The sequence below is a fragment of the Lynx rufus genome, unplaced genomic scaffold (assembly GCF_022079265.1).
Source record: "Lynx rufus isolate CCGP_SWC_20201006 ecotype Redwood Valley unplaced genomic scaffold, mLynRuf1.p SCAF_7, whole genome shotgun sequence".
In the NCBI taxonomy this organism is placed as follows: Eukaryota; Metazoa; Chordata; class Mammalia; order Carnivora; family Felidae; genus Lynx; species Lynx rufus.
In genome coordinates, this window is record NW_025814889.1 from 89,680,077 (window position 1) to 89,703,871 (window position 23,795).

At 39.4% G+C, this 23,795-nt stretch overlaps 1 protein-coding gene and 1 long non-coding RNA gene across 4 annotated transcripts in view; one reads left to right on the top strand and one right to left on the bottom strand.

The window, feature by feature from the left end:
* The window catches only part of LOC124501521 (uncharacterized), a 121,132-nt gene that overhangs the window by 49,389 nt on the left and 47,948 nt on the right, over positions 1 to 23,795 (top strand). For all 3 annotated transcript variants that reach the window (XR_006959780.1, XR_006959781.1, XR_006959779.1), the window contains exons 3-4: positions 5,791 to 5,896; positions 7,781 to 7,859. This is a non-coding gene — a long non-coding RNA (uncharacterized LOC124501521). The remainder of the gene's footprint in view (positions 1 to 5,790; positions 5,897 to 7,780; positions 7,860 to 23,795) is intronic.
* Positions 1 to 23,795, bottom strand: part of CUNH12orf56 (chromosome unknown C12orf56 homolog) — an 86,645-nt gene that overhangs the window by 18,226 nt on the left and 44,624 nt on the right. Inside the window, exons 4-7 of the mRNA XM_047065770.1 lie at positions 18,724 to 19,132; positions 13,452 to 13,522; positions 7,638 to 7,782; positions 323 to 429 (exon numbers count right to left, since the gene is read on the bottom strand). Of these exons, the coding sequence (XP_046921726.1) occupies positions 323 to 429; positions 7,638 to 7,782; positions 13,452 to 13,522; positions 18,724 to 19,132 (732 nt within the window). The remainder of the gene's footprint in view (positions 1 to 322; positions 430 to 7,637; positions 7,783 to 13,451; positions 13,523 to 18,723; positions 19,133 to 23,795) is intronic.

A 23,795-nucleotide genomic window follows, 5' to 3' on the forward strand; every position in this document is an offset into this window, starting at 1 on the left:
TGATTTTGGCTCAGGTCATGATCTCATGGTTCATGGGTTCGAACCCTGAGTCAGGCTCCACACTGAGAGTGAGGAGCCTGCCTGGGAATCTCCCTCTCCCTCTCTCTCTGCCCCTCCCCTACTTGTGCTCTCTCTCTCCCAAAATAAATAAATAAACTTTAAAAAAAGTAGAACAAAATGAATGCTATTTTAAAAAATTTATGTGAAGCAAAACTTGCAGCGCCATTTATCATTAATATGGTACGTATTTTGTCCAGTGCCTTCCATTCATCTTTAACACCCTAGGGGGAAAAGAATCTATGATTATCCAGTTAATACTTACACCAGCTCATCAGCCCTTTGGCTTCTATTTTGAAGTGTGCTCTTATCCCTAGACTCTGGCAAGTACTCATGAAGTTTGTTCACTAGGAAATAGAAAAGGTCACTGGTCTGTGAAAGCAAGCAGGAAAGAAAATGGTAAATAAGGTATCAGATGGTAAAACTCTATCTTTACATAATAAAAATATGAAGAAATTATTCTCTGGGGACGAAGTGAATTAAAATATCTCTCATTAATATTAGCATAATCCGAACTGAAAACACTTTTACTTACCACCGGGAAACAGACCACTGTTCTGGTGAACAGAGCCAGAGCTAAAGCCTAGGGGTGATACTGAGAGATGCTTAATAGGCTTGGCTCTCCCGTTAATATTGAAGGCCCTCTAGAAGTAGGTGTTTAATCTCAAGCAAGTCATTTACTTACCTGGGAATAATATATTAAATGGAGGCTACTCTAATTCCTGTCTTTCCAAAGTAATTTGGCCTTTGTGAGGATACAATGAAATAAGGGCTAGAAAAACACTTTTAAAAATGTTTGCTAACCTGGGGCGCCTGGGTGGCTCAGTCGGTTAAGCATCCGACTTCGGCTCAGATGATGATCTCACCGTTCATAGGTTCGAGCCCCGCATCAGGCTCTATGCTGACAGCTCAGAGCCTGGAGCCTGCTTTGGATTCTGTGTCTCCCTTGCTCTCTGCCCTTCCCCTGCTTGTGCTCTGTCTCTCTCTGTCTCTCAAAAATAAATAAATGTAAAATAAATAAATATACATATTTACTAACCTAAAAGCAAACTCACAGCATTGGTGTAGCCTAATGAAGATGGTGGAGAATGATACTAATAATTCTGTTAATACAGTCTATTTCCATCTCTGCCAAAATAAACACAGACTTAAGAGTGCAGGAACCAAATTTTTTGTGCTGCTATGCCGTCTCTTGAGATAAATTGAGCATGAAGTAAGCACTGGCCCATGAAATCAGGCAAGTTGGTACTAATTAGAAATATAATGTAATTGCTTCTCTTTTCTGTCCCTCTCTTGTTCATTTTCTTCCCCAGGACTTTTGTTTACTAGTGACAAATTAGACTCTTTGTTTAGACAGGTATTATGGGTGCCTGTATATAGGTGATCTGGCATGAGAAGAGGCTGAGGATGGCAGGTGGAGAGAGGGACCAGAGGAGAAGGAGCAGAATGCATAGCCGACCCTCTCAGAAGGGCTGCTGGTTACTCACTGCCCTGGTAAATTAGCACGGTTGGTGGCTCTGCACACTAACTCTGGTGCCTAGTTCTTTCAGTTCATATCCCAGCTCTGCCATGGGTCAGCTTTGTCATATTTGGCAAATTACATACACACTGTATGACTCAGGTTATGTCTAAGATGGAATTAATGTCACCTGATGGGGCTGAAATAAGATAGTATTTGTAGGGGCTTCTGGGTGGCTCAGTCGGTTAAGCATCCGACTTCGGCTCAGATGATGATCTCACCATTCATAGGTTCGAGCCCCGCATCAGGCTCTATGCTGACAGCTCAGAGCCTGGAGCCTGCTTTGGATTCTGTGTCTCCCTTGCTCTCTGCCCTTCCCCTGCTTGTGCTCTGTCTCTCTCTGTCTCTCAAAAATAAATAAATGTAAAATAAATAAATATACATATTTACTAACCTAAAAGCAAACTCACAGCATTGGTGTAGCCTAATGAAGATGGTGGAGAATGATACTAATAATTCTGTTAATACAGTCTATTTCCATCTCTGCCAAAATAAACACAGACTTAAGAGTGCAGGAACCAAATTTTTTGTGCTGCTATGCCGTCTCTTGAGATAAATTGAGCATGAAGTAAGCACTGGCCCATGAAATCAGGCAAGTTGGTACTAATTAGAAATATAATGTAATTGCTTCTCTTTTCTGTCCCTCTCTTGTTCATTTTCTTCCCCAGGACTTTTGTTTACTAGTGACAAATTAGACTCTTTGTTTAGACAGGTATTATGGGTGCCTGTATATAGGTGATCTGGCATGAGAAGAGGCTGAGGATGGCAGGTGGAGAGAGGGACCAGAGGAGAAGGAGCAGAATGCATAGCCGACCCTCTCAGAAGGGCTGCTGGTTACTCACTGCCCTGGTAAATTAGCACGGTTGGTGGCTCTGCACACTAACTCTGGTGCCTAGTTCTTTCAGTTCATATCCCAGCTCTGCCATGGGTCAGCTTTGTCATATTTGGCAAATTACATACACACTGTATGACTCAGGTTATGTCTAAGATGGAATTAATGTCACCTGATGGGGCTGAAATAAGATAGTATTTGTAGGGGCTTCTGGGTGGCTCAGTCAGTTAAGCATCTGACTTCGGCTCAGGTCGTGATCTCACACTCCGTGAGTTCAAGCCCCACATTGGCCTCTGTGCTGACAGCTCAGAGCCTGGGGCCTGCTTCGGATTCTGTGTCTGCCTCTCTCTCTGCCCCTCTCCAGCTCGTGCTCTGTCTCTCTCTCCCTCAAAAATAAATAAAAACATTTTTTAAAAGAGAAAAAAATAGAATTACCATATGATTCAGCAATCCCACTAATGGGTACACTCCCAAAAGAACTGAAAGAGTCTCAAAGAGGTATTTACACACCCATATTCATAATGGTAATATTCACAATAGCTTAAACATGGAAGCAACCCAAGTATCCATCAATGGAGAATGGATAAACAAAATGTGTTATATACATAAATGGAATATTACTCAGCCTTAAAAACAAGCAAATTCTGACATATGCTACAACATTGATGATCCTAGAAGACATGATAAGTAAAATAAGCCAGTCACAAAAAGACAAATACTGGATGGTTCCACTTACATGAAATATTTAGAGAAGTTAAATTCATAGAAGTAGAAAGAAGAATGGTGTTGCCAGAGGCCGCGTGAAGTGGGGGAATAAGGAGTTATTGTTTGATGAGTATAGTTTCAGTTTTGCAAGATGAAAAGAGTTCCGGAGAGGCTCCAACAGTATACAGGACCTACTTAAAATCACTGGACCATACATTTAAAAATGGCTAAGATAGGGACACCTGAGTGGCTCAGTCCGTTAAGCATCTGACTTCAGCTCAGGTCATGATCTCATGGTTCGTGGGTTCGAGCCCTGCATCGGGATCTTTGCTGATAGCTGAGTCTAAAGCCTGCTTCAGATTCTGTGTCTCCTCTCTCTGCCCCTCCCCTGCTTGTGCTCTCTCCCTCTCTCTCAAAAATGAACATTAAATCTTTTTTCTTTTAATGGTTAAGATGGCAAATTCTATGTTTATGTGTATTTTACCACAATAAAAAATAATGTTGAGAAAAAAAAACTTCATGGAGAAAAAATAAAGGGTTAAGAAGGAACATGAACAGAGAATTCTTTCATTCACTCATTCATTGATTGAACACATAACTACGGATTATCAGCTATGTAGCAGGAACTGTACTAGGTAATGAGATAATATCTTGAGCAAAGCAGACAAACAAACATGGTGTCCATAATCCTAAAGCTTACAATTTAGTCGACCTATGAAAAAATGTTCTCATAATTTAAAATTTACTTGTAAGAAAATTGTTTAAAAAAAAAAAAGATTACCTTAAAGAAAATTATACCCCATACAGTTGATTTCAAAAGGGGACATTGTGTGTGTGTGTGTGTGTGTGTGTGTGTGTGTGTGTGTGTGTGTATTTATAGTACATAATATATTTATATAAAATTATATATATTTGTAAAATTTTATTTATATGAAACTATTTTATGTATGATTTTTTATCATCTTACTCAGGAACCAAAAATTCAAGATGCCCCTAATCTCCCCACGCCAGTGTGGGTTTCTGAGGAAGTTTCACACAACCTTATGTTCACCAGGGAGCCAGCACAAAGTTGCAAAACCACTGCTTAAGCTTAAAGCCATAATAACTTTAAAGAAAAAAGCTCCTAAAAGAAGATAAAAATGTTGACTTTTATTAGTTATATATGTTAACTTTGTATAAATGAATGTAAGATTGTGGTTGTGGATTAGAGAGAACATAAGGCTACCAGGTCTTGGAAGCATGGTGGGGAGGAGAACGAGGTACCCCACTAAGTGTGGGGAGACCACAAATAGGGAGACTGCCCATATAACTTTTATTTCCCTCTCTCTTCATTTTGGCCTCTCGTTTTTGACAACTGAATTAGAAGACCTATTTTAATCCATCTAAGGACATTACATTAAAGAAGGGCTGCAGTATTTTCTTTTTTTTAATGTGTATCTGTTTATTTTTGAGAGAGAGATAGAGACAGACAGAGAGGGAGACAGAGAATCCCAAGCAGGCTCTGCACTGTCAGCACAGAGCCCAGTGCAGGGCCCAAACTCACCAACTGTGAGATCATGACCCAAGCCGAGATCAAGAGTTGAGCACTTAACTGACTAAGCCACCCGGGCGCCCCTGCAGTATTTTCAGTTAAGCAGCAGAACATGAATGCTTTATTCCTAGATTTCTGATCAGGTTAATTTTTCACAAGACAATAAACTTTCAGTTCAATACGAATTGATTATGGGACCTGGTATACGCATGGCACATGTTAGACCTTAGGGTGAATACGAAGATGATGAGTAAGACACATGCCTGTCCTGAAGAAGCTTATAGCATACAAGGGTAAATTAAAAATTTTGCCAAAAACTGTAGTTAAAAGGAGACTTTCTGAGCTAATTCTTGAGGGTAGGAACTGTGTCTTACTCATGCTCACATTCCTAATGCCTATTCCCATTCCTGGCCTAGAGCAGGCATGTAATAAATATTTGTTGAACTGTTAGAAGGTGCTGAGATACCATAGAACTGCATTGTCCAACACAGTAGCCACTGGTCACATGGCACTACTTAAATTTAAATCGATTAAAATGTTGGGGCACCTGGGTGGCTCAGTCGGTTAAGTATCCAACTCTTGATTTCAGTTCAGGTCATGATCTTACAGTTCGTGAGTTCAAACCCTGCGTCAGGCTTTGCACTAACAATATGGAGCCTGCTTGGGATTTCCCCCCCCCTTTGCCCCTCCCCCACTCACAATCCCCCCTCCCTTCTTGAAAATAAATAAACATTCTTTTAAATTTCACTTCCCTAGTCACTGGCCACATTCATTGTGGCTAGTGGCTACTTATTGAACAGCATAAAGAACATCAAAGAAAGTTCTATGGTACAGAACTGCCAAAACAGATGAGAAAGAGGAGGGTTCCAAAGTTCCCCATGGAGGATGACAGGAAAGTCAGAAGAACGGCATTTGAGCTGAGCCTTGAAGAATGGATGGGTAGGATTTTAACAGGAGAAAATGGAAGAAAGAGTAGCCTAGAGATAACAGCAGGGGAAACGAGGAGGGGCTGGAAGGACAAGGTGTTCAAGTCACCCCACGAGGCTGGAGCTTTTAGAGGAAAGAAATGAAAGCAATGAAGTGTGGGGTTGAGTGGGTTAGGCCCAGCCTCATTCTCTTTCTTTGTATCTTTCTTTGGCTCCACAGCTAAGGCCATCTGCATCAGGCACATTGGAAGATTGGACATGCTTAAGAAACCTCGAGGCCAATGCTCTGATATTCAACATCAACACCCTTCTTGCTAGTCTAACCTGTAAGTGGTACCTCAGTTCTCCTACCTAGACATCTGCTTTAAATCCAGTCCCCCGATTGTGTCTGGTTTATCTAAGTGGACATCTGTGAGCCCAGTGTGAAGTCCTTTGCTAGTCCTCTCCCAGCTGCTAGGTTTACTCTGGACAATCTTTATATCCTTGCCACCTCCCCTACCTCATTCCCTGAAGACTCTATTGCCAGACCCTAAACAAGCAGATCTTCCTGGTGTCAAATGTTTTTGCAGACATTTGGGTATAACCTACGCATGTGCTGGAATGCCCTGATCTCTTTTGCACACTCTCTGTGTAGAGGTCACTCTCCCCGCCGGTGCTCTGTGCCTTCCCTGGGAGCATCTACAGCTGGGTTCATTTGCCCAGTGCCTGCCCTATATAGATGTTGGCCCTTCCTGAAAACCCACCTTGCATGGGCCATGCCTGTCCAAGTTTGGAATCTGTGACAGAAGTCCTTAGTGGAGAGCCTTAAATGCTAAAGCCAACGTGTTTGTACTTCGAAGGGAGAGCCACAAGAAGTTTTTGAGTGCGCAAGGACACAAAATCAGAGTTACAGATTAAACTAATACCACGTGTGGGATGGACTGGAGAGTTATACTTGGGTGTGATATAATATCAGTTTCCTTAGCCTTTTCACATTACCTCCATTTCCATGTTCATAATCACCTTGTGTGGTCATTTCAATGCCTGTTCCTATATTCTCTACAATCCTCTTTAGTTTTGGAGTCAAGACCCGGATGTTATATTCCTAACAGGGTGTATCCAGTTCAAGCATTTACGTAGCACAGTATCATTGTTGCCTGTCTCAGTGTTGGGGGACATTTGACATAATATTCTATGCAGCTAATACACCCTCTAATTAGGGTAATTAACCATTTCAGTTTGCTTGGGACTATCCTAGCTTTTGCACTCAAAGTCCCATATCCTGAGAACTTCTTCAGTCCTAGGCAAGCTGTGACAGTTGGTCACCCAAGTGTGGGCAAACCTGGGTGGTTGGTCGTCCTACATGTGAAGCCCTTCGAATCTAAGACCAGGACTGTCTTGTATGGCTGGGGAGCTGTGCACTTTACAGCTGCTCAATAAAATGTTGGCAACTCTGAAACCACTGGCCAGAATTAGGATACAACATATAGCCATCAAGAGGAGCTCAACCCGAGGCAGGGCTCACCCCCTCGTTAGCACCATATCAGTACTCACCAGGGCTTCTGAATACCTGTCCATGAAACTGAAATAAGTCTTACAGAGTAAGTCTATAACTTGCAGAGTGAGATCTAGGTTGATTTGACTCCCCAGGAGTCACCTTTTTAAAAAAGTCCTACGTTCACAAGTAACTTGTTTTAATTGTACTTATATTGTAGGGTTACCTGAAGGTAAAACTTCTTAAAATCTACTTTCTCATCTCACTCTCTGTACCCATACATCTTGCATCCCAGAAGCTCCCCCTCCAACACACACATATACATGTGGTTGCCAAACCAACCCACATAAGGTACTTTTTGCTACCATTCTCCTTCCCCGTCTCTCCTCCGACACACACATATACATTATCGATTACGTCACAAGATTTCAAATACTGAGTCATGATTGCATTAAGTTTCCATCAACATTTTAAAATACAGCCTCCGAATACAAGACAACATTTATTTGTATTTTACTACATGCTCAAATATCCTGCATTCGATAAATAGCTGGAACAAGTTTCAAAGATTAAAAATAAAACAAAACACCTACTTTCCAGAAAAGCCTTTTCAGAATGAAGTTTTTCTGGGCTGCTACTTTAAGTTCTGTAATTAGACAAAGTATCTTCCTCAACGTATTGTCTTTAAGGAAAAGTTCAGATTTAAGTTGACCGAAGTGCTTAATTTTCTCCTCAGATCTACAGAAACACAAGAAAAAAATTTCCATGTAAAAAATGGTAAACGGCAGTTGAAGAATATCAACAATTATTGACAGGTTTGTAAAACTTTGTTTCTAATGGAATTTTAATATAGTTTTGTGCTTCTAGTTTTATTACTCATTAGTAATGGACCTTGCTTTCCCCAGATTGAGCTATTTATAACTCTCCAGGCATACTTTTGCCCGTGCCCCTTTACTCAAGCTGTATCCACGTCAGCAATGCTCTCAGTGTCCCTAGGAAACTTCTGTCTCTCTTTCATAGTCTAACTTGCAGTTTGCTACATACCATCTACCATACTGAGCCAAATGGAGTATTATTTGCTTAATATTTTTTCTTTAAATCAACTCCCTTTGTGTGTGTGTGTGTGTGTGTGTGTGTGTAGAGAGAGAGAGATTATTCACAAAGAAAACTTTGTATCACTACTTTACAAGGAGAACCGGTGTCATGTGCCATAAATAGCAGGTAACTGTAAAAACATCAGGGAAGCAACACAGATTCTACATTGATGCGCCACATTCCCAGCCTGAGGCCTGCTCTCTCTTTGACAAAAAGGCAGGTGAACATGTCTCAGAGAGCTCCCGCTTTGGGCACCAAGCCCAGAGGTTCTCCCTAATAAGACTGGACTAGTTGGAAAAGCAATCACTGTTCCACTGTGGAATTCAAAGTTGTTTCCTGCCATGTCAGAGTACCACATGCATTCATCTCTTGTCACTGACCTGCGTACGTTCAATACTTCAGGAAAAGCTGGCTTTGCTGAAGAGAGTAACACCTCCCCCTTAAAGCCTTCCCTAATTCCAGCATGAATGAGGACCCTCTCCTATAGCACTTTTCCCACACGTCTTATATATTATATATAACGTATATGTAATATATATAACATATATATAACACACATATATAATTTATATATATTATACATAACACATATATAATATACATATTATATATTATATATTATGTTTATTATATGTTATATATTATAAGTATATATTATATGTATAATATATAATGTGTATTATGTATGTTATATGTTATATATATGTGTTATATATTATATATGTGTTATATATTATATTATATATTAATATATAAATATAATTATATTTATTTAATTGTATAATATGTATTTATTTAATTATATAATATAATTAATATATATATATTATATATCTTTTGCCCCATTGTTGTGATCGTGTACTTGTCCTGGGCACTTTTCATGGACTAGCTCATGCAGTCCCACGAAGGGGGTACGGCTGGGAATTACTGTTACATTTATGGGATGTTAGAAAGGTTAAGTAGCCTGTCCAAGTTCATACAACTAGTGATTCAGAAGAGCAGGGTGCAAAGTAGTAGTAGAAGAGATGTTTCATATTCTGTGTAGGTCAGTGGAAACTTCCTAAAATTTCTGACTTGAAGTCAAAATATTTTTTTTAAAAAAAATTTTTTTTTTCAACGTTTATTTATTTTTGGGACAGAGAGAGACAGAGCATGAACGGGGGAGGGGCAGAGAGAGAGGGAGACACAGAATCGGAAACAGGCTCCAGGCTCTGAGCCATCAGCCCAGAGCCCGACGCGGGGCTCGAACTCACGGACCGCGAGATCGTGACCTGGCTGAAGTCGGACGCTTAACCGACTGCGCCACCCAGGCGCCCCGAAGTCAAAATATTTTTAAAAAATCTTTTTTAACATTTTTATTCACTTGTTGAGAGACAGAGAGAAACAGAGCGCAAGCAGGGGAGGGGCAGAGAGAGAGGGAGACACAGAATCCGAAGCAGGCTCCAGGCTCTGAGCTGTCAGCACAGAGCCCGACATGGGGCTCCAACCCATGAACTGCGAGATCATGACCTGAGCCGAAGTTGGACGCTTAACTGACCCAGCCACCCAGGAACCCCAAAGTAAAAATATTTTTACCACCTACTCCAACCTTAATACCAGCCATTTATCCCAATATTACTGCACGGAATCTTGGCTCTTGCCTACTACCTCCCCTTTTATTTAAAAACACTATGATTTTCTCTTCTATCCAATCACTGAGCCTCTCTTAGTAACAAAAACAGGAAGACTTCCTGAAAAACAGTCTCTTTTCCAGTGGAGAGTCTGCAAGAGAAATGATCAAGAATTCAGGGATAGAAGTCAGAGGCAGAAGAACATGATTATAAATATGGGGTTCAGATTCTAGATCTGCCTCTCTTTACCTGAGTAATTACCATGGGCAAGTTACCTACTCTCTGTGTGCCTCAGTTTCCCATCTGTAAAATAGGTATTATCATACCTACGCCATCATTTTGATACTTTGGTTACTACATGTGCTTAGCACACGGTAAATATTTAATAAATAGTTTGTAAATAAAATATGAACGAGCTTTGAGATCCCACTTCCCTATGCATCCACTTCTAATTACAATCCCATTTCATTTAAAAAATACTATAAAATCCCTCTGTTCTCTGAGAACTCCAAAAACAGCAGAAACACTTCACAAACAAGTGAGCTTAGAAAACCACAAGCTCAGAAAGCATACCAGCAGAATTACTTTCCAATTGACTTTCCTATTTTTCCCGTTAGTCGACAATTTGCTGAGATTCACATAGGGACAGTTTTTTTTCCTTTGGCACCTATGATAATAGACTGAAATACCAAACTTACAAAAAAATTTTTTTTCATAAGAAAAAACACACTAATCTCTTCATACTAAAAATCAATTCATATGTAAATTGAGGTCTCATATACATCATAAATACAAGTTAGATTCAGGAGTCTATATTTCTGTAGAGACATTGATATAATCACAGTTTCTCTGCCCAGAATATTTGTTTTTACATAGATGATGATAAACTTTACTTGGCTAATTTAAATAATAAAAAGTCTAGCGCCAGAAGACTCCATTATTCAATTTAGGAATAAGGGGAAATGTTACATTAATTTTAACAGATATTCTATACTTTCATCAGCTAGAAAATATAAATTCACTCAAATAATGTAGCAAGAAGGATTCTTGATCTAATGATAAGCTCTATTTTTCCCATATGTTTTAATTTTGGGGGAGGATATTCTACATAAATAATACATTTTTATAATGATTTACAGCTGGAAAAGGCTTTTCATACATTATCTCAGAAGCACTGTGTATATGTTCACAATGGTCCCTATACATCCATGATGTTACAGGACTCACATTTGTGACAGAGTTCTAATTTGAAACCCAAAGAATGTTTACTCCTTTTAAACTGAAGGTGCCTTGCGGGCAGAGACCTGTCTTATATATCTTGTACATAGACCACATTCTTCATAGTGCATTTTAAATCACTGCATTTTAAATGTGTTGCCTTCGGGAATTAACTTTGTAAGAAATATGCTTTTCATGAGTCAAGAGAGTGGTAGAACTCAACTCTCTTTCTGGCCTTCAAGGATAAATTTCAAGCCACACATATACAGAGAGATAAAGCCTATTTTATTATCCAGTTAGTTTTAAAACCACTTTAAATAAAGCACTAAAATTAAAACTGATACTTTTTTACAGTAAACATATGAAAACACATAGAAATTCTAAGCTGTCTGTATTACCATCTTTTAAAAACTAAATCACAAACATCCTTACTTTACCCCTACATACCTCAGAACATACCTCAAAATAAACATTTTCTTACAAAATCATCATTGTCACATCTGTCAAAATTATCAATAATTCTTTGCTATGGGCTAATACCCAGTCCACATTCAGATGTCCTCCATTGTCTTAAAAATGTCTTTTTAGGGGCTCCTAGGTGGCTCAGTCAGTTAAGCATCAGACTCTTGATTTTGGCTCAGGTCATGGTCTCACAGTCATGGGTTCAAGCCCCATGGTGGGCTCCATGCTGGCAGTGCACAGCCTGCTTGGGATTCTTTCTCTCTCTCTCTCTCTGTCCCTCCCTTGTTCTCTATCTCTCAAAATAAATAAATAAATTAAAAAACTTATTTTAAAAATGTCTTTTATTTTTGGTTTGTTGAAATCAAGATATAAATAAGATACTTGTTATATTTGCTTATTATGTTTCTTAAGCCTTCTTAAAACTTTTATTATAGAAATTTTTAAACATACACAAAAATGGAGAAAGTTGTGTAAGAAACCCCATCTATCACCTAGATTCAATAATTTTTAACATTTTGCCAGTCTTGTTTTATCTATTCCCTTAAACACGTATACACACACCTTACCTGTTTTAAAACTGAAATAAAATATATATAACATACAATTTATCATTGTAACCATTTTTAGGTATACAAATTAAGTGCATTCACAGTGTTGTATAACCATCACTACTATCCATTTCCAGAACTTCTTCATTTTCCCAAACAGAAACTCTGTACTAATGAACAGTAGGTCCCCATTTCCCTCTCCCCTCAGCTCCTAGTAACCTCTCTTTTATTTTCTATGAATTTGCCTATTCTCAATGCCTCCTATAAGTAAGTGGAATCATACAATATTTGTCCTTTTATGTGTGGATTCTTTCACTTAGCATAATTTCTTCAAGGTTCATCCATCTTGCCACATGTGTCAGGACCGCATTCCTTTTGAAAGCTAATATACCCACACTTTAAATCAGATTCATGTTTAATTGTTTTAACAATTTATTCATTCATTCCATAAAGGCAGCCTACTGTGTGCCAATGACCAAGGTACAGTCTTGGCCCTTAAGGGGCGTAATACATAATAGGGCAGCACATAATCAAATAAGGAATCATAAGATAGGCTGTTGAGTCCTAAAAGATGGTAAGCACAGAATGTTCTAGAGGGGCCCCTCCTAATGTAGTTCTGAGAAATGATTTTTAGAGAAAGGGATAGCAAGCTAAGTCTTGATGAGTTGAAGTTATTCATGAAGGAGAAGAAGAATAGAGAGTAGGGTTCCAGGATAGAGGAAAAAACAAACAAACAAACAAACCAGGGAGCTTTCTGAGAACTGTGAGATCATTTGGATCAGGAGGTTAGGGCAGGAGTTGAGGGGACACAACAGTTGAAGATGGAAAGACGAAAGACACATCAGAAAGATCTTTACAAGCTGCTGTAAAGTTTAGACCTTTTTCTAAAGGCAATGGAGAGCCATTCAAAGACTTTAAGGGAGGGAGTTACATGATCAGATTTGTGCTTCCGAAAGATTTCTTTGTTGTTATGGAGAATGGTTTAGAGAGTGAAGGCAGAAGCCAACTAGGAAAATACTGTAGGAGCTCAGAACAAAGGTAATTGGGCTGAGTATGTGACAGTCAAAGAAGTAGATGCTATCCAGATATATTAGAGAAAAGCAATAAATCATGTGGTGAATGGCTGGGTGTGGGGGTGATGGTGTAGGGGAAAGAGAAGATAAGGATGACTTCCAGGACTCTGGCTTAGGTGATCTGGGGATAACAACATCAGGCCCTGTGTTAGGGAACACAAGAGGAAGGTCCAGTCCCAGAAGGAAGATGCTGAGCTCTGTTCTGAATATACTGACTTTAAAGTTCTTTTAAGACCGACAAGAGGTGATGGCCAGTGGGCAATTATGTTTGCAGACCTAAAATTCAGGGCAGAGAGTTGAAGTAGAGGTGTAAATGTGTTGGTCAGCAACACATGGAGTTACGAGAGGCAGAGATGAGGGAACAGTCCCCCACGCAACTCTAGCATATCATCACTCCTTACCTATATGGCTTTTGACTTCCGATAGGACTGAGCTCACCAGCACGTAGGGGATCTTGTAAAAGAGTAGCTTTCTAAAAGAGGAAAAAAGTGGGAATAGTTAGAATCTTTGTTTACTGAAAATCAATTTCTCCTACTTTTAGTCAATACTGTATATCTATTCCTTAATCCATGCTATAGTACGTGATTTGTTTATGTAAATAATACCACAGAGTATTTGTTTCCTTATATAGTTTTTAATAATTTTAAACATGACACTTGCTCATTATAAAATGAAATTATCTATCAAAATCAAACAGTACAAAAATGCATAAACAAAAGATAAAAGTTCCATGTCTCTCCCTAATCCTCCCATCCCACTAGTCAAAGTACCTTACTATATACTTGATACTAATATAACACTGTATGCTAATTATACTGAAATTAAAAACAACAGCGACAACAAAGTACCTTACTATATTATTATCAGTTTGGTTTATATCCTTTCAGGTATATAAAAACATACTAATTATAACATACATCTATAGGGGCGCCTGGGTGGCTCGGTTCATTAAGCGTCTGACTCTTGATCTCAGCTCAGGTCATGATCTCAAGGTTCGTGGGATCGAGCCCGGAGGCAGGCTCTGAGGCAGACAGCGCAGAGCCTGCTTGGAATTCTCTCTCCCTCCCTCTCTCTCTGCCCCTCCTGCACTAGTGTGCATTCAAAAACACGTGCACCCTCTTTCTCTCCCAAAGGAAATAAACTTAACAAAAGACATACATCTTATACATATCAGATGATATCTTTTTATAATATATATTTAGTACTGGCTAAACTACATCACATATGTTAATCTGGAACTTTTTTTTCACTTAATATATGGTAGACAATTTTCCATTTCTGTATATATAGGTTTACTTCAATCTTTTTAATGATTACCTAGTATTTCATAGCATAGATTATACAATAGTTTTCTTAACTATTCCCCTATTAATAGGGTTATTTTTTCCCTCAAATCTTTAGTGTTGCCATTTTCCATTCATTCTGGGTCTTGAAAATAAGTTGGTATGTAGTGTTCAGCAAGTCCTCTAAATAATCTTTTATTTTATGTTAAGGCTTAACAGACAGGTCCGAAAGAATTTCTGAAACGTTGCTGATTTACAACTCCAAACAAACTTACCCCTTTCTTGTTCCTTAATATCAGAGCAGGATGGTGAGTGGGTGGGGGAAGTATGTGCTTTTTCTCACTACTTTTGTTTTTTATTTATTTATTTTTTTTTTTAATTTTTTTTTTTTCAACGTTTATTTATTTTTGGGACAGAGAGAGACAGAACATGAACGGGGGAGGGGCAGAGAGAGAGGGAGACACAGAATCGGAAACAGGCTCCAGGCTCTGAGCCATCAGCCCAGAGCCCGACGCGGGGCTCGAACTCACGGACCGCGAGATCGTGACCTGGCTGAAGTCGGACGCTTAACCGACTGCGCCACCCAGGCGCCCCTGTTTTTTATTTATTTTTTAAAAATGTTTGTTTATTTTTATTTTTGAGAGAGAGAGCATGAGCAAAGGAGCTGAACCATGACCTGAGCTGAAATCAAAGAGTCAGACGCTTAACCAATGAGCCACCCAGGCGCCCCACTACTTTTGTTTTTTTAAAGAAATCTCTATACTCAGTGTGGGGTTCAAACTCAGGACCCTGAGAACAAGAGTCAAATGTTCTACCAACTGAGCCAGCCAGACACCCCTGTTCTTAACTACTTTTGTCATTGTTTTAAGTTAAGGGACAAAAAAAGCTGTCTTTTTTTCCTCTCTAAATGTTAATGGTTACTTTAAATCTAGAATTTTAATTTGGGGATATTCCTTAGTTATTTAGCTTTCTAGCACCTATCTTCACAACATGTAAATGGCAAAGAATTGCCAAGTATTGTTTCTGTAGAATTTGAGATGCTAAAGAACTCAGATGTAATTATTTTTGGTGAAAGTTACAGATAAAATGGATCACTGAAGGAGACTTGGCTCTTTGGAAACCCTTAAAATCAGAATGAGTGCTAATTTCTCACTGGATAGTTTAGGTTTATTTTCCCCGAAAATACAGAGAGAGTTAACATGTCCATTCCTTTTTCCCAGTAGCATTTCCCTACCTCAATGTAAATAATCATTCTAGATCTCAAAGCACAAGAGATCAGTTAGCCAAGATACGTCTGACTGATTTAGGAGATTATTGTTTTTTAATTTCCTAAAACTTATAGAAGTATCACCAAGAATAACATGATGAAAGAAACAGTGTCACAAAAGTCATAACTTTCTAAATATTTATATTGAATTAATGTCTTATTTTTACTAGAATGAATGCTAACCTGATTCATCATATGTATGAAATATTTGCTTGCCCATTTTCCATCTTTCAAGAGATAGAACATTATTTTTTTAATGTTAAGTGTATTTATTTGAGAGAGGGAGTGCACGCAAGCAGGGGAGGGGCAGAGAGAGAGGAAGAGAGAAAATCCCAAGCAGGCTTCACACTGTCAATGCAAAGCCCTACAGTGGGCTCGAATCCACAAACTGCAAGATCATGACCTGAGCCAAAGTCAAAAGTCAAACGCCCAACCAACTGAGCCACCCAGGCACCCTAAGGGATGGAACATTTTTAATAATAGCATCTATTAGGGACACCTGGGTGGCTTAGTCAGTTAAGCATTCAACTTCGGCTCAGGTCATAATCTCACCGTTTGTGAGTTTGAGCCCTGCATAGGACTTTGTTTTTTTGTTTTTAGTTTTATTTTGTATTTTGTTTTTAATTTATATCCAAGTTAGTTAGCACATAGTGCAACAGTGATTTCAGGAGTAGATTCCTTAGTGCCCCTTACCCATTTAGCCCATCCCCCCTCCCAAAACCCCTCCAGTAACCCTCAGTTTGTTCTCCATATTTATGAGTCTCTTCTGTTTTGTCCCCCTCCCTGTTTTTATATTATTTTTGCTTCCCTTCCCTTGTGTTCATCTGTTTTGTATATTAAAGTCCTCATATGAGTGAAGTCATATGATATTTTCTTTCTCTGACTAATTTCACTTAGCATAATACCCTCTAGTCCATCCACGTAGTTGCACATGGTGAGATTTCATTCTTTTTGATTGCCGAGTAATCATCTTCTTTATCCATTCATAAATTCATCCATCATGGATCCATTCATCCATCAATGGACATTTGGGCTCTTTCCATACTTTGGCTATTATTGACAGTGCTGCTATAATCATTGGGGTGCATGTCTCCCTTCAAAACAGCACACCTGTATCCTGTGGATAAATGCCTAGTAGTGCAATTGCTGGGTCATAGGGTAGTTCTATTTTTAGTTTTTTGAGGAACCTCCAGGCTGTTTTCCAGAGTGGCTGCACCAGCTTGCATTCCCACCTGCATAGGACTTTGTGCTGACAGCTCAGAGCCTGGAGCCTGCTTCGGATTCTGTGTCTCCCTCTCTCTCTGCCCCTCCCCAGCTAGTGCTCTGTCTCTTTTTCTCAAAAATAAATAAACATCAAAAAAAAAATTTTTTTTTTAATGATAGCATCTACCAACTCAAAGATAACCCCCCTCCACTGACATTTATTTCAATGGTCATAGAAAAAAAATTAAATCTTGGCTCCACAGTAATTGTGCAAACTTGCGTACATCATTTAATTTCTCAGTGCCTTAATTTCATCATCTATGGAATGAGAATAACAGTTCTACCTCCTCGGGTTGTGTGCAGATTAAATGAATTAATATATGAAAGCATCAAAGCAGATCCTACCTGTTAATACATGTCCATTATTGTTACTGCTTTTACTATCAGGAGGGCTATGAGTTTGCCTGTCTGACTTGCCCCAATCATGTCTCTGCTGCAGAATTAAAAAGGAGTACTAAAACCCGGAGTTAGTCAATTCAGGGAAACATAAATGGTCATTTTGAAACATTTAGATAGATCAAAATTTGGTTTTTCTATTAGAACATATGTGGCCTCCTATTAATAGATCAGAGTTTCCCCCTCTATTTAAGATTTGTTTAAATTCTTAATTTGGAGAAAGCTGTTTAAAAATTTAGGAGCGCCTGGCTGACTCAGTTGCTGGAGCATGTGACTCTTGATCTTAGGGTTGTAAGTTGAAGCCCCACATTGGGTATAGAAATTATTTAAAAATAAAATATTAAAAAAATAATAAAAGTAAGAATTTAAGGAGAAATTTTGAGCATTTAACATGTAATTTAAAAATTGACCATTCTGAACCATGCTATGAGAAAAAACTTGAGCTGTTCTGCAGTCTTTCAGTTTTTAGCCATTTATCAAACCCCTTGCTTCCTTAGCTTCTTCTGAATGAAAAGAGCCTGTCATATTTTTTTTTCAACGTTTATTTATTTTTGGGACAGAGAGAGACAGAGCATGAATGGGGGAGGGGCAGAGAGAGAGGGAGACACAGAATCGGAAACAGGCTCCAGGCTCTGAGCCATCAGCCCAGAGCCCGACGCGGGGCTCGAACTCACGGACTGCGAGATCGTGACCTGGCTGAAGTCGGACGCTTAACCGACTGCGCCACCCAGGCGCCCCAGCCTGTCATATTTTTTAATATTATTGTGTTATAAGGTCAATAGTAAAAATTATATATCACTGAAGATAACTGAAAAGGATCATGTTATTCCTGTAATAAATTACTTATTTTTAAACTGATCCTTGTGTAATAAAAAGATTACACATGAGAGTTCTGACTCTGTCCCTAAACCTACTATATAATCTTGAGTAAGTCACCTAAAATATTCATTTTTCTCATTTCTAAAATAAGGTAAAATTCTAAGTACCTTATTTTGGAGGAAATCACTCCAAAATTATCTGCTCCTACGACAATGACCCTGATTAACCTCCTTTCAATAGCTCAGCTAAGAAATACAGAGACATATTGACAGTGTTGAACTTTATCTGAGCTCTGTGCTCTCTAAAAGCAGAAATGGTTGAGAAAACATCCCAGCTAACTGAAAAAGACCACCCTGCTCACGAATATTCCAAGATAAGACCTTGTCCATCCTTCTCCGTGATTGCCAGGAGACTCCCTTGTTTACCTGCCTCTGTAAAACCCCTGGTCCATCCCTGTTTCTTTAAGACACTCATTAATAAGCATTTTCCATCTTGCAATAGCCTGAACAGAATCATATCCTCAATTGTCCAGTGTGTTTGTCTTTCATAATATTATTAAATTCCAAAGCTAAATTTTGGAAAGCAGGAAAGGCATGTTGGCTTTAAAAATTACTCCAGCCAAAGTTACCTTATGAGGACACTTACTATAATATAATTGGTCCACGAACTTTTTAAGTGCAGAAATATCGATGAGGTTGTAGAAATAATGTACAAATGAAGTTCCAACGCCTTTTTCTCTAGGTTTGGGTTGCTCTGTAAAGGGGAAGCCAGGGAGGAATTTCCTGAGTAAAACTCATTTCCGTTCCCATTGCCCTTTAAAGGGACTTCACTTAGAGAACCGTTGTGATCTGACAGTGCCTTGGGTTCTTTCGTGTTGGTTGTGCAAGATGGCAAGGTGACAACCTTTCCCATAGCTGATGTGGATTGACAGCTCCTCCTGGAGGGGGTGGGTAAGGGTCGAAAGGCACTTTGGCCATGAAGAGACGGCTCCTTGAGGTCTGAAGGAAGACAGAAGGTTGAGTCTGTGGATGGTGTGCTGACCTCTTGGTGGTACCTGTCAGGTAGAATGTAGCGGTAAACATAATATTCAGAACTTAACAGTAAGGGACAAAGGGAATCTGGTGGCCCAACTGCAGCAGTTTAAGACTTTGAAAGTAAGTAAATATTTTCACATAAAAGGAATACTTTTTTTTTTTTTAATTTTAGAAAGAGAGAGAGAGGAAGGGAGAGGGGCAGAGGGAGAGAGAGAATTTTAGGCAGGCTCCATGCTCAGCATGGAGCTCAACACAAGGCTTCATCCCATGACGCTGGGATCATGATCTGAGTTGAAATCAAGATTACGCTCAACCAAATGAGCCACCTAGGTGCCCCAAAAGGAATGCTTATCAAGAGAAGGGAGTGATTTAACCTCACATGCTTACCCATTGGCCTAGTGGAGGTACGGTATACTTCATTATACTTTTCTGCTTTCAGAAATAAAACTGTACCCAATGTCATTTAAAGAAGCACTTTCTATATCTAAAGTATTGTGCCTGTGCTTCACCAAACCCCAATATTTCCAATGTAAGAACTTTTCATTCTGCTTTTGAAACCTGACTCTTCTTTCATTGGGCAATTCTGGTGGATCCTATGAAGAAAAAATTATTCACATGGAGATATTAAGTGAGATTTCTTTTTTTTTTTTGAAGTGAGATTTCTTAAGTTTTTTTTTTCTGATTCACGTCTTGCTAATACTCTGATTTTTCCAGTGTCATTCCAATAGTGTCAGCACATTTTTCAGAATCAGTCCTGAGTTCCACCCTCACCGTGCCCATTCTCCACCTTACCATGACCATTCCTCTACTCTGCTGCATGAGGAAGCAAGTGGTAGAGGCTAAGAAGTTGTAGGATATGATGAGATCTAAGTTCCAATCGTGGCTCCGCCCCTCAGGGGTAATGTGACTTGGGTTGACCTAAGCTTCAATGTCCCAATTTTAAAATAGGAACCTATAATAGCACCAATCTCAAAAATTTTTTGTGAGGATCAAATAAGAAAATACATACAATGTGTTTGTAACACTGGAAACACTCAGTAGGTGCTTAGCTATTAATATTACCCTATATGGCCTTGAATTACTGGTTTATCATTTTATGCTAAAATATATTGTCTCCCTTATTAGATTGGAACCTTCATGAAAGTGGAAAGCCACTTTGTTTTTATTAGTCCTTAAATTAACTTTAAAACAGGTATAAAATTCATTTATTATCTGTACAAGATTATGAACTGTGTTGAGTTCCAGCCCACAGCTCAGTGTTGCAGGTACATGTGCACACACCCATATAAAGTGGTCATTCCAATTTATTCATCCAAGTTCCATCTCACTTAAACAGCCACCCCTTGCCAAACCCTTAGGCTTAAAAATAAAACCCTTAAAAAAATAGGGGTGCCTGGGTGGCTCAGTCAGTTGAGCATCCGACTCTTAATTTCAGCTCAGGCCATGATCCCAGGGTCATGGGATCCAGCTCCGTGTTGGGTCCGTGCTGAGCATGGAGCCTGCTTGAGATTTTCTTTCTCTCTGTCTCTCTCTCTCTCTCTCTCTCTCTCTCTCTCTGCCCTTCTCCCCTACTCACACGCTCTAAAAAAAAAAAAAAAGATAAATAAAACCAACAAGCAAATTCATATATAGAATGAACAAAGCAATTCTGCTCCTGAGTATCTATCCCAGGGAAGTTTTCAGACAAGTCCATAAAGGAGGAGGGAAAAGGAAGAGGAAGAGAGTGATGGGGGAGAAGAATGAATATTGATTCCACCCCAATGCTCAATAAATGGATCTTTATGTTTTTATAAATGTGTAATTGAGCAATGAATCTTTGTTAATAATGATAAGCTGTGAGCAAATTATGTGCACAAGAATATATCTGTTTAATGTTTTCAGAGCCAATTTTGAGAATGATGAAGACATAAAAACTTATAAAAACCCTTATTTCTGGAGGCCTTGATCAAATCCTTTCTCTTGAGTTTCTAAACATTCTGGATTCATATACTTACCCATATAGTATATTTACATAGACAAGGGACTGGTCCTCCAATAGAATTATAACAACCTACTGTGCAAGAAATTCTTAGAAAACTAATATAGATGGTACCTTGTGCCAAATTACTGTACAACAGCATTTTTATTTTTTAAATACAGTAGCATTGGGGTGCCTTGGTGGCTCAGTCAGTTAAGTGTCCAACTCTTGATTTCAGCTCAGGTCATGATTCCAGGATCGTGGGCTCTGCACTGAACATGGAGCCTGCTTAAGGTTCTCTCTTCCTCTGCCCCTCTGCCCTTCTCCCCCCCCCCCCCCAGAATACATACATACATACATATAGTAGTGTTATTAGTGACAGTTGGAAAGAAGAAAGCTATTCTGTCCCAAAGCTTGATCAAGCATTCTGAGGATGCTGAATAAATTATTGCTCAGTGGCTGACATACTGGTAATTAGCAATAACAAAAGAGCTAAGTCTTAATAAGGGCTAAGCGTCACACACAGTTTAAGCACTTTACAGGTACATGATTTAGACCTCACATATCATCCCTGTGAGCAGGGTACTATCAGGAGCTCCATCCTACTCGTGAGGAGTGAAGTCTGGGAAGGTTAAATCACCGAAGGCACAGTCCAGATTTGAGGTCCAGTGTAGCTGCAGAACTTGCATGTTTATGTGCTAGACAGAGAGAAATTGCACAACTCCCTTTCTCTATTTTCTATCAAGAAGTGTTGCTTCTTAGAGAAAAATATAAGGTTCATGTTCTTGGGTTTTATCCCCTGTTCTGTTTTGCTAGTGGCATAGCACATTCTCATTTTATTGGATTGTCAGGTCTACTTCTTTTTTTACATTTATTTATTTTTGAGAGACAAACAGAACACAAGTGGGGGAAGGGCAGAGAGAGAAGGAGACACAGAATCCGAAGCAGGCTTCAGGTTCTGTGCCCGATGTGGGGCTCAAACTCAAAAACCATGAGCTCATGACCTGAGTCGAAGTTGGACACTTACCCGACTGAGCCACCCAGGTGCCCCTCTACTTCTGTTTATTAAACAGATCAGTTTCTCCAAAAGCTCATCCTTTCACTTGCCATGGACTGTGGTTAGAAACTCTCCTTTTAAATTTCCGATAGCCAAATATCAGTAGAAGCTATAGATAGATGTAAATTCAGATCAGAATCCACCCTAGGGGGTACGGGCAAACCAGACCTAATCTGAGGGCTAAGCATTGGCACAATTTCTTTTTCCTCATGGATTATTCAAGGTGAACTCAATTAAATTTGTATAAATCTTCCTCTGAGCTGGCACTGTAAAAGTGTTCTATTGATCTCAGCCTTCCTCTCTGTTTCTTTACACTCGCAAGCAATATGCAGTCTTTTTTTTCCCCCTGCAGCTTTAGGGAACTCTTAAGTAGGTCACAGTACTCTGTTTCTACTTGAAATATCTCCTTGGGTTTTCTCCTGTAAAATGCATATGAGAACACGGAACTATCCACTAATGAAGAGCTACACTAAAGACAGAGAAACCTAAATACTGAATCTCATTATCAGAGATCACTAATCTGTTTTCTATCCCTTAGGTGTTAAAAGACCTGTTGTTTACTATTGCCCTAAAAAGCAATCATACTTATGTAAGTCTGATGTCCCAAGGTAACTGCATCCTTCTTATGACCTGCAGCTTCTCATAATTAGGCCTAAAACTTTACACCTCAGAGGCGTTTCAAAGCTCTGCACATGATAACAGTCTTTAGTCCTCTAATTACTGTTTTTTATCCCAGCCTGCTCTTTGTTTATGCTTTTGACTCCTGTGCTTAATCATGGAGATGATAGTGCTAGAAAACTATGGGATGGATAGCAGACCTAGCTCCCTCCTCAGCCCCTTTATTTGGAAACTACTCCTTCCCTCCACACATGGAGCACACAGAAGCTGTTGTGCTTTTAAAGACTGACCTCTTGGCTGTGGTGGCCATTTTTCATCAGTGAGTCATTTATTCAAGCTAGGCATGAGCGACCTTCGCAGGATTTTTAAATTTTATGCAAGGTGTGTGAGTTAGCCTTTATCTGGTGATGGGAGCTGTGACATGTGAATTTAAGACAGGCAAAATGTGAATTTAATAACTTTGTTTATTGTGCCTCAAAAGACATGGTATTCAGTGAGAAAAAAATGAGGCTGATCCACCTACATCAGACGATACAAAGTTCTGTGCCCACTCAAGTCCCCAGTTCCAGCTGTGCCTCAATCTCAAACCATTCCTACATTCTGCTGTTTGGCTTCTGACCTTTGCTGACTTTGCTCACTACTGAACATCTAAAATTGAATACAGGGGCACCTGAGTGGCTCAGTAGGTTAAGTGTCCAGCTCTTGATTTTGGCTCAGGTCATGATCTCACCGTTCACGCGACTGAGCCCCACATGGGGCTCTGCACTGACATCGTGGAGCCTGCTTAAGATTCTCTCTCTTCCTCTCTCTCTCTGTGCCTCCCCCCCCTCTTTCTTTCTCTCTCTCTCTCTCTCTCTCTCTCTCTCAAAATAAATAACTTTAAAAAAAAAAGTGAAGGGGCACCTGGGTGGCTCATTCGGTTGAGCATCTGACTTCAGCTCAGGTCATGATTTAACTATTCATGAGTTTGAGCCCCACATCGGGTTTGCCATTGTCAGCGTGGAGCCCGCTTTGGATCCTCTGTCCCCCTCTCTCTCTGACCCTCTCCCAC